The sequence below is a fragment of the Nycticebus coucang genome, chromosome 10 (genome assembly GCF_027406575.1).
Source record: "Nycticebus coucang isolate mNycCou1 chromosome 10, mNycCou1.pri, whole genome shotgun sequence".
NCBI classification, from domain to species: domain Eukaryota; kingdom Metazoa; phylum Chordata; class Mammalia; order Primates; family Lorisidae; genus Nycticebus; species Nycticebus coucang.
Window position 1 is genome coordinate 110,240,755 of NC_069789.1, and position 11,401 is coordinate 110,252,155.

General features: G+C 48.9%; 1 protein-coding gene across 4 annotated transcripts; it reads left to right on the forward strand.

Moving 5' to 3' along the window:
- LOC128597581 (putative killer cell immunoglobulin-like receptor-like protein KIR3DX1) lies at window positions 1–9,560 on the forward strand. 4 transcript variants are annotated; one of them, XR_008383287.1, is made up of 9 exons: window positions 1–314; window positions 1,125–1,415; window positions 2,246–2,548; window positions 3,573–3,872; window positions 4,509–4,559; window positions 5,894–6,016; window positions 6,199–6,276; window positions 6,391–6,443; window positions 6,554–6,635. XR_008383287.1 is itself a non-coding variant. In XM_053608053.1 (8 exons), exons 1-8 carry the CDS (start codon window positions 221–223, stop codon window positions 6,728–6,730), a joined length of 1,392 nt encoding a protein of 463 aa, XP_053464028.1. In that variant the 5' UTR covers window positions 1–220; the 3' UTR covers window positions 6,731–9,560. The 4 variants fall into 4 exon arrangements, 1 of the variants encoding a protein (XP_053464028.1); XR_008383286.1 differs by having other exon boundaries at window positions 6,199–6,443; window positions 6,554–6,648; XM_053608053.1 differs by lacking the exon at window positions 6,199–6,276 and having other exon boundaries at window positions 6,554–9,560.
- Window positions 9,561–11,401: the final 1,841 nt, after the last annotated feature.

Consider the following 11,401-nt stretch of genomic DNA (forward strand, 5'->3'; position numbering starts at 1 on the left):
ACAGAAGTAGCACCATGTTCTTCAAAGTCCTCCCGCTCCTATGTCTAGGTAAGTCCTGAAAGGAAAGGAAGAAAAGGATGAGGATGGAAAATGCTGTCCTCAAGACCGGACCTCTCCACAACCCAGGGCTGAAGGTGGGAGCCCTGGGGGAGGCCAAGTTTATCTGTCCTCGGAGCCCAGGCTGAGCCACCAAGTCCAATATCCGCAACAAGGCCCAGTTATGGGGAGGGCAGGATTCATGTGTGGACAGGTCTTCTCTGATGTGCTTTTCCCTCCAGGATTCTGCTTGGGCCACGGGAGCTTCAAACGCATGGGTGAGTCCTACCCCAGGCCTAGCACACTGTGCTGGCCGAGCACCAAGAGATCTCCCAGACAGGACAGGTGGACATGGGGTTGGGCTGATGCAGAAGGGCTTTGCAGTAATTCTCCTGGGAGCACAGAAAAGGGTTCTCTGGAGACCATAGGCCTTCATTTTGCTCTAAAGACCCTCCATATGAACCCCTCTGGGCTCAGCCTATCTCCAGGAGGAGGCTGTGATGTTCAGAATCTGTGGAGGCACTGAAGTAATCCCTGTAAGGAGGGGAGAACTTGGAGAAAAGGACTTAGTGCTGTGTCTAGCTAAGTTCTAGAAGGAAAGGAAGGAAAGACTGCATGGAGCCCTCCAAGCCCCAGGAAGAGTACAGATTCTCTCATCCATCCCTGAGGCTGAGCTAAACAGTTTCCTGCTGCCAGGCCCTAAAGAGGGACTGGTCAGCAAGCAGAGACCTCATGGACCTAGGAGCACATTTTCTGGGTAGGAGAACCACTGAAATGAGTTTCACACTTTGCCTATGTTGCTTAAATCCAGTAATTTCCCCTTCCTTCCATGTATATACTATGACTGTAATCGAAATATTTGAGAGAGCCTTTGTTGAACATTTTATCAACACTCTAAATTGTGGTCCTGGGGAGACCTGCTGTGTCTATAGTGGGGTCTGCTGTACCTCTGGCCCACCACCAGGTATCCCCGGGCCCACCAGAGGACTCCAGTTTGGGGGAAAAGCTTGGAAGAATGTAAAGAAGGACAATGAGGGGAAGGGAGGCCCCATATTTTCCTCGCTAAGATTTGTCTTTTTGTCTCCCAGGTGGCCGAGACCCTTCTCGGCCCTCCCTGTCCGCCCAACCGAGCCATTTTGTCCCCCTGGGAGGACATGTGACCCTTCGCTGTCATTCCAATCCTCCGTTTGCCACATTCAAACTAATCCGAAGAGTTAGGAGTCACAGGTCTGAGTTCCAGGGAGCCCTTTCTGGCAAAAGCTTCACCATTAAGCCCGTGACCTCAGCACACGCAGGGACATACACATGTTCCGGATCTTACATCTGGAGCCCCACTGTGTGGTCTGTCCCTAGCAACACCCTGGAGATCATGGTCACAGGTAGGAGAAGCCCATCCCAGTCCATGTTCACCCTATGTCCATATGGCCCTTCTCAGAGTCTGCACCCAGTGAGTCATTGTAGGAATCCTCATCAAGTCCTAAATGCAGATAAAGAAGCCATTTAGACAAATTAGGAGGGTATGTCATGCAAGAAATTGGGCGCCCAGGTGAAGAAGGAACGAGACAGGGAAGAAGGATGAGAATCTAACTAGGGATTAGGAAGAGCAGGATGTTGGTACCAGGCACAGAAGGGAGGACCCAGGGAGGAGTGATGCTACCTGCCTTCCCTGACCCCAGCACCGGCGCTCCTACCTGGGAGATTGTCATTCTGTCTCAAGGGAGCCAGAGCCATGGGGAAGATGTAGCCATCTCAGGAGAGGCTTCTAGCAGCTTGGCTGGGGCATGAACTAGGACCTTTCCTCCCAACTTCCCTCCCCAATCTCCTTTGCTCTCATGGATATGCAGAAGGTCTCAAGGAAAGCTGGGGAACACATTCTGCAGGGTCATCACCAGCCCACCCCACAGAGCAGGGAGGGAACAGGGCACAAGGTAGGTCTCCCAGCCAAAGAGCCTGGAAAGGACAGGGGCTATTATCCAGGTGAGAGAGAGGGCAAAAAGCAGGTTGAGGTGAGGCAGGCTAAAAAGACATGATCCCAATGATGAGGAATTATGCCCAGAGAAAAAACAAGCTCACAGTCAGGAAGAGACACAGACAGGCTTTGGTGATGATGGGCAGGGGCTGGGTGGGGGAGAGAATTTCAGTCTGGCATGCTCGGGGAAAGGGCAGAGGAAGGGTGACACACTTAATCTCACAGCCTCTTTGCTTGCAGGTGTGTTCGTAAAGCCCTCCATCTCAGCACACCCAAGCTCCTTAGTGCATGCACCTGGGCGTGTGACCCTGCGCTGCCACTCAGAACTGGTCTTTGATAAGTTTATCCTACACAAGAAGGGGAGTGCAAGGCATCCCCACCTTGAGAAGGAAGTCCGTTCCAATCTCCCCCACGCCCAGGCTGATTTCCCCATGGACATTGTGACGCCTGCCCATGCAGGGACCTACACGTGCTATGGCTCTTTCAGTGACTCCCCCTATGTGTGGTCAGCTCCCAGTGACACGCTGGATCTTGTGATCACAGGTGAATGTGTGGCCAGACCAGGTCCTGGTCTTTGGATGCCCTGTAAGCTTCAGGGGGTGGGTGTGGTTGCTAATGGCAACGTTAGTACAGGGAGAAACAAAGAGGCATAAAGAGAAACCAGCACCCCCTGTAGACAGGGGTAGGGGTGGGGAACCAGGGAAAGACGACCAACGCAGAATGTTGTGTAATTACAGAAACAACAAATTAGTCAGTAATGGAGATGGTGAAAGAGATAGTGAGAAAGACACATGAACCCAGAAATGGGGCTGGCTTCCCACAGCTCAGGCACTGAGGGACATTTAGATTTGGTTTCCCACACTGAAACCTTGCACCCCATTCTTCTGCCAGGAGACACAGCAATGCACCAGCAACACCCCACCCCACCCCCAGCCTGGCTTCTGGGGGATCTGAGTAGAGAAGGGACCCCCAGGAGCTGCTCAGCAATACAACTTGACCTGTTCTCCCACCCCAAAAGGGAGCAGGGGGCACTTCCAACTTCCACAAGTAGTAGGCACATCTTGAGGTGCATGGATGGATAATTTGGCTCCTTCAGTGTCAGCCTGTGATGACCTTCCAGATTCTGTTTGCTGATGGCAACGTTAGTACAGGGAGAAATTATTGAACTTTGATTATTGAACTTTGCCACATGTAAAGTTGGGAAACAATGAGCCCCACATCCTTCTAGTTCCAGGTCAAGGAACCTTAGGCCAGCAGCAGGTTTTCTGAGGATATCCAAAGAAGATAGTTATTTTCATACTCCAGGAGGGCCTCATGCTAGATAAGGGTTTAAGGAGCAGAAAAAAGGCACAAAGATATGGTCAAGATATAGTCAGAAAGCTAATGAAAGCCAGAGGCATGGCAAAGACACACATGCATGATAGGTCAGACTAAAGGGTGGTTGAGAGATGCACCAGCAGGCCTGGAGTTTGCTCCCAAGGCGAGAATGGGGAGAGAGAGGTCTTTGTGAACTAGGGATCATGTGATATGGCTTGCATTGCAAAATCAAACTCTCTTTTTCTCCTAGGAAAGTATGAAAAGCCTTCTCTCTCCACCCAGGTGGGGCCCGTGGTGAGGATGGGAGAGAACGTGACCTTGTCCTGCAGCTCCAAGATCCAATTTGATGTGTACCATCTGTTCAGGGATAGGGAGGCCTGTGACCACATTGTTGGTGGAGGGCTGAGCCATGATGGAACATTCCAGGTCCCCTTTCCTCTGGGCCCTGTGACCCCTTCCCATAGAGGAACCTATAGATGCTATGGCTCATTGAATAACTCTTTCTACAAGTGGTCATCCCCAAGTGACCCCCTGCACCTTTCTGTCGCAGGTAAGGAGCCCATACATGCACACCTGGGGTCTGCTGCATCACAGAGCTGTGTCTGATGGGTACCCTCCTGGAGACATGGGGACCTTAGGGATTTTGGACAAAATGAAGCCATGGGAAATGCAGAGAGGAACAGAGAGGCTGAGTAGGACAGGGGCTGTAAGCATAGGGTGGTAGACAAACCCCTTTCTGCTCCTAAAAAGAGGCTACCTCAGGGTCCTGTGTATCTAGGTGAATGAAGACAAGGGTCAGGACAATCACAGGGGGAGGTGACACACATGTGCTTTGGGAGATAAGAGGTTGCATCAACCACTCAGCTTTATCCCAAAGGCCACCCCCAACTTCTGTCCCCTACAGAGATGCTCCTGTTGAGGAGTACAGATATTTATCATTCCAAGAGGAGACGATGTCTCTTAATCATGGGCACCTTTTGTCACCAGGCATCTCCTAGAATTCTCTACACCTTCACATCTCACAGGGAGGGAGTGTGGGACGGATCCCAGGACCCCACCCAGTGAATAAGTGGATGACAGTGTGGGGTGGACAGGGGACTGACTTTCCCCTGACCTTCTAGACAATGATCCTGCCTCACTGGTGCAAAGAAAGACCCTTCTCACCCCTTCTCTGTTCTTTTGTTAGAAACCCCTAAGAGTACTTGCCCATCTCCCACAGAATCACCCTCCAGATCTGGTGAGTAAATGAGGCCTTTAGCCTCGAGTTTGAATCTCTGGGGAGAGAGAAGGCTTGTGTCTGTATCATGGCTTTGCCATCTCCCAGCCCTAGGACCTCCGGCTGGTGAACTCCCATGTCTAGTCCACATATTCTCCATGGGTATTTGAGACTATGGTCAGCCTGGGAATCAGTGGTGGCATTTAGCCTCGTGCTCTGGAACTGAGGCTTCATCCAAAACAGAGGAAGAGGGTCAGGTCCCCCTTTGAGAGGTGATTCTATCATCCTTGTACCATGGTGTGTGAAAAAGGGAATGTTGGGAAGTTGGAAGGATTTAGGAAAACACTTTAAATATTTTTGGTCCACCTTTTAATGTTCTGTGATTTAAACACTCAACAGTTTAGAAGCAAAAGTGTCCCATGTTCATGGGACTCTCATCCCATTTGATGACATAGTCCTTAAAATGGAAAGGCTGAAGTCAGACTCTTGGGTATAAGAGATGGCTCTGCTAGTTCTAGTCACTAATGTCACAGGGAGGAAAAACAAATCATAATGAATAAACTAATGAATTGATTTAAAATTCATTAAGGTAGTCATGCCATAGAGAAAGCTTCAGTGGATAAGTTAAGGTGAGTGGTAGGTCAGACCCTACCAAGGAGGTGACGAGGAGTAGGTGTCGAGAAGATTGATGGAGGGATAATAGCAGCACATAAAACTGTGAGTGCCCCGAACCCAGTGTGGAGGTGGCTGGGTGTGTTCACAGCACCCATGTGGCTGACATGTTGTGAACAAGGTGGAGCTGCCACAAGTAGACAGGAGACAACTCATTTACCAGAAGGGTTCTAAGCAATCGTAAGGAGTCTGAATTGCCCATCCCACTTTCTCTTTTCCCCAAATCCCTCACCACCCCCATTTTAATCTATTACCAGGAGGGAATATTAATATTCTGTGTGGCAAGTTCAAGTCTCAGCAACCAGTGCTAGAAGCATCCTTACCTCTCAGAAAGTGTAGTTGTGCCTGATTGAGGAGGACCAGGCAGAAATAGTGACCAGCTGTGGAGGATACAGAGTTTTCTTTTGTTTTCATGAAGAAACAAACTGCCTTGTCTCCAGGAAGCAGGGTGGTTGGGGGTCACCACTGAAGCCTGGGTTCAGACCCCTGAATGTCTCTTCCTGCCTCACTGATTTGGAAAACTGCCTTCCCTGCTCTTCGAATTTTTTGCACATGCTGGAAACTGGAGAAAGCAGTTGTTCGGTTTTAGGAATGTTGGGATAACAGCTCAACAGGAAGTGCACAGTGAGTCCATGGAACAGGCAGCCGGTGAACGGGAGCTTTTGTTGTTTGCTTATTGACAGAAGCACATCTCCCTCAAGGACAGTCCAGCCCACTGGGTGTTCTCATTAGACTCTCAGGAGTCGTCATCTCCATTGTCATTTTCCTCTCTGCTATTCTGGGTTACTGGTGTTTCATCAAAAATTGTAAGTCTAAAGCAGGGGAGGGTGGTATCCCATGAGCAGAGTGGGGGCTGTTGGGGGCACAAAGCTGCATGTTCACTTCCTGTAGGTTGTTCTGTGCTTCTGTTGAGGTTCTTGTTGGAGGATGCCCTATCCCTTCCCTCAGCTGACCAGCCATCCCTTTCCCTCCCCTTCCTCCTCCCTAGCTCTGGGACCTGCACAAGGGGATGACCCAGAAGAGAGGCAGTAGAATAGGAGTGGTCACAGGACTTGGGGCAGCCAAGGTCAGCCTGGAGTCATTGCTGGGGCAGTTTCCTGAATTTAGTGCAGGAGGCAGGCTGAGAAAGCCCAAGTGCAGTCTGCCTCATTCTGGCTGTGTGTCCCCATGTTCCCCACAGACACCACCGTCACTGATATGGACCCCATGGGGGTCCACTTCCCAGACAGAGAGGTGAGTTCTTTCCCCCAAACCCTCACTGCAGTTTCACTCTCTCTACCTGACCAGTGACCCTGCCTTCACTTATTAAACATCACCCTCTTCTTCTCATCCTTCTCCTCTAGGACGTCACAGCAGAAGAAACACAGGAGGTTATATACACTCAGTTAAAATTCCAGACCATCTCACCTAGAAGACTCACTCCCAGTTCCCAGTGTCCCAGGTACCTCTCAGATGAGACCAGCACCTACATGGAACTCACCATCCACCACATGGTCCAGGCCGAGGGAGGCCAGACATGACTCCCACCCCAAGCACTCAGAAGGTTACCAAGTAAGGACTGGTTCCGTCCCCTGGGAGACTTCTTCCTCGGACACTCATCTTCCTTCTCAAACCATGTCAACATCTCCAAGGTGATGACACCAGAGTCTGAATACTTGCTGATGGTCTTAAAATCCCAGAGGTCTCCATGGACACCCAGCCATCTCAGGAGAGGACCTGTCCTCACCCACAGGTTCTGCACATCTCACTTCTGTCCATCTGGGGTTTCCTGAAACTCTACAGAAGGGACTCTGGAGAGCGTGATATAGTTTAGTCTTCAAATTACTCTATCAAAATTTGCAGAAAGTAGCCCCAAACTATTTGTGGCTATTTAAATTAAAACTGAGTCTCTGATTCTTTCTTTGGGTCCTGGCCCTGGAATGGGGCTTGTGACACATTTGACTCACTTCTGAGGCACAGCTCCCATCCCTGCTGTGGGTCACATCATGCTGCCCCATGATCCAGGAATGCCCAGCCAGCATTCCCTCTGGGGTTCAGTCTGGGGTGTGAGGGATTCAGACCACGACATGGTGCACCCAAGCACCACCTTGCCATGAGGACACACAGAGTGTTTTCTGTCTAAGGAGCAGCCAGCCGAACTCCACCGAGTTGCATGCAGAGAACTGTGATGTGACCCAGCTACTATCAGCTCCAAGGCTTGTCACGGTGAGCAGGAGCTCTTCACACACTAAGGAAGAAGCATTTGTCCACAGGGCAGCCATTGATTGGACCTCTCTGTCCCATGTGTCCTCTGATCACTGATGTGGGACTCTTTGATGACTTTCACTCAGTGCCCAGGGAATGTCTACTCCTCCCCAGACCCTGTGTTTCCCCGGAACCACAGCTGTCCGAGCTTTGGTGAGTTCTTGCAGCTCTTCTGCTTGACCCCTTCACAGGCACCTGGACAAGCACAGAATTAGTTCCTAGGGAACTGGGGAGCAGTGTGAAAGCCCCCCCTGCCTGGGAGTTGCCTAAGGATGCACGGCCCACTGCTGCTTAAAGAGACAATAGAAAGAAAATGGCCCAAATACGAAGTGCAACCGAGGTCTCCTACTCAGGCAGAACACTGCTTTTCTACACGGGTCATTACAAAAGTTTTGAGATACACAAAAATGAAGAAATGTAAAATCCTTCCTGTGCAAGATAGAAAAACAAAAGAAATGTAAAATCCTCTCGGACGGAAACAAATGAAGTCCTCCCAGCGACACGGATCAGCTGAGCAAGTTGAAACTTGCACAGGTGAATCAGAAAGGATGCTGTTGACTATATTTCTTGGAAATGAAATAATGGCCCATAACACAACCTGTCCCAAAACTTTTGTAGTGACCCACATACAATAACAGTCCAGGCTCCAAGGCAGAGTCAGAATCAGCCTCACCCCTGAGCTGCCCAGGACCGAGGCACAGTGAACAGAAGTCACTACAACTAGTACTTAGGGCAGTTATTAGGAGCGTTATGTCTATAAGATTAAAAAAAACCTTTAAAATGGTAAATGTAGAGTTGAGCACGCTGAGAAGAGTGTATGTAATTTTTTGTTTTTGTTTTTGATAATTTCTTTTTTTATCAAAAAAAGTGCTGTGGCATTACAGCTCACAGCAACCTCCAACTCTTGGGTTTGAGCAATTCTTTTGCCTCAGCCTCCCAAGTAGCTGGGACTACAGGCACCTACCACAAAGCCTGGCTATTTTTCTGTTGCAGTTGTCGTCGTTGTTTAGCTGGCCCAGGCTAACCCACCAGCCTTGCTGTATGTGGCTGGTGCCGTAACCACTGTGCTGCAGGTGCCAAACCGATAATGGTTTTTTCATATTTTTTTCTTCCTCAGTCTTTGCCTTAGCAAAATATTTGAACATCCAAACTGTTGTTTCTCAGCAGGAAAAACAGGTTCCTACCCAAAAAGACGTGGAAACTCAACCCAAGTGTGGGTAAACACATGAATAGATTAAATGAACTGGGGCCTGAGTGGGGACCTCAGCTTAGCCTAGCTCACAGCACGCCCTACAGCCCTGCTTATGGGATGGACCCCTCCACGGCCATGAGTGAAGCAAAATGGAGTGGACGCAACTCTGGGACTTCAGATTTTTAAATTATTAATGGCAGATTTGGGAATATTTTTTACTTTATTTTTTTAAGTTTCAGATTAATGTGAGGGTACATACAATTAGGTTGCATGGTTTGCATTTATAAGGTAAAGTCTGAATTGTAGTTGACCCCTTCCCCCAGGAGGAGTGCCATATACCTCTACATTGTGCCCAGTAGGTAGGAACTTACTGAACCCCTTTTCCTCCCTTCTTGAATTTAATTGGGTTTTTATCTTGTGTTGTCCTGTAATTGTTCATCTACTAATTTCAAATTAGTATTAAGTATATTGGATACTTGCTTTTCCGCTCTTGAGATAAAGAGTGACTAAAGAGATTGTTCTCTGAATCCATCCATGTAAATACAAAAGAGGCAAAGTCTCTATCTTTTTTATGGCTGAAAAGTATTCCATTAGGCATCCACCCAGAAGAAAAAAAAATTATTTTATCATAAGGACACTTGCATCAAATGTTTACACCAGCTCAATTCACAATCGAAAAGATGTGGAAACTCAACCCAAGTGTGGGTAAACACATGAATGGATTAATAAACTGGGAACATTTTGTAATGGTAGTGTATGCTCAAATATCTTCTCTAAGGTGTTTTATTTTTAGAAATTACAGTACCCCTTACATGGGCCACAGCTGTTCCTTTTCTGACGTGCTCACAGGAAATCTACAGTGAACTCTCCACAAACACTATTGTATCTACAACAAAGTGTGAAGCCACATAAAAGTGCACTTGCTATTTACTGGTTGTGTGTGGGATTGAGTTGGTATATGTGTGTTTTCTTTCTTTTCTTTTTTTTTTTTACATTTCAATTTTTTTCTTTAAAAGGAGTGAGTTGTGTACAGGGGGGTTACATGCTTTATAGACAAGAAAAAAACTGTGCTAGAACCAACTTATTCATCATCATTTTTCTCCTCCTCCTCCTCTTCTGCATCTTCCTCATCTTCCTCCTCTTCCTTCTTTTTTTCCTTCCCTTTTTCAGCCTTGCCAACTCCCTTTTTGCTGCATCAGGCTCTCCTTGAGCTTGGTATGCAGCAATACTCTTTTCATGGCTCAGCACCTGTAGCTCAAGTGGCTAAGGTGCCAGCCCCATACACCAGAGCTGGCAGGTTCAAATCCAGCCCGGGCCTGGACGGGCTGGACAACAATGACAATTACAACAAAAAAATAACTGGGTGTTGTGGCGGGCACCTGTAGTCCCAGCTACTTGGGAGGCTGAGGCAAGAGAATCACATAAGAGTTTGAGGTTTGAGGTTGCTGTGAGCTGTGACACCAGGGCACTCTACCCAGGGTGACAGTTTGAGGCTCTGTCTCGATAAAAAAAGAAAAAAATCCTTTTCGTATTTTTCTTTCAGCTTTGCAGGCTTTCTTTCATAAGGCTGCTTGTCATCCACAGCAGTGTAATTCCACATCTCTCCCCTCTTCTTTGCAACATCACCAATGGACAGGCAAGGATGTTCTCCTTTGGTTTTTGGGCAATACTCAGAACAGAACAAGAAAAAGGCCGAAGGAGGCCTCTTGGGTGCATTGGGATCCTTGAGCTTTTTTGTTTCCCCTTTAGGAAACATTTCATTTCTCTCTCATAACGGGCCTTGTCCGCCTTTGCCATATCTTCAAATTTCCCTTTCTCTTTAACAGACATGGTCTTCCACCTCTCTGAGCACTTCTTAGAAGACTCTGAGAAGTTGACTGAAGCATCTGGGTGCTTCTTCCTGTGCTCCTCCTGACAAGTTTGCAGAAAGAATGCCTATGGTGACTCTCAGCTTCTTAGCATCTCCTTTGCCCACGTTTAGTTATTTTTACTAAGCAGGGCACAGAGTCGCCCACTGCCCTTCCCGCTCTCACCTGCCCAGCGCCGTCTCTGTGGGGCCCAGCGTCCTCCCACGTGCATCTCCTCTGCCCAGCGCCGTCTCTGTGGGGCTCAGCGTCCTCCCACGTGCATCTCCCCCGCCCAGCGCCGTCTCTGTGGGGCCCAGCGTCCTGCCACGTGCATCTCCCCTGCCCAGCGCCGTCTCTGTGGGGCCCAGCGTCCTCCCACGTGCATCTCCCCCGCCCAGCGCCGTCTCTGTGGGGCCCAGCGTCCTGCCACGTGCATCTCCCCTGCCCAGCGCCGTCTCTGTGGGGCCCAGCGTCCTGCCACGTGCATCTCCCCAGCCCAGCGCCGTCTCTGTGGGGCCCAGCGTCCTGCCACGTGCATCTCCCCTGCCCAGCGCCGTCTCTGGGGGGCCCAGCGTCCTGCCACGTGCATCTCCCCTGCCCAGCGCCGTCTCTGTGGGGCTCAGTCCTGCCATGTGCATATTTTCTGTATATAGTTGGGTTCAACTGCATCATACAAAAGAAATGCCACTTTAATAATTTCGTTCCAAGGGTTCTCTGCACTCATTTAAATATGGAGAACATCACTTCTTAATGTCTCTTTTGAAAATAACCTTTTAGTAGGCCCTTAACCTTGTCAACAAAAATATTTTCAACAAAGGTCCCTAAGAGAGTTCTAGAATCTAAATTCCTGCAAGAAATATAGCCTTTCAGCTCTGGTGGATCCTCACCAAACCTATTTTAAAACCTTG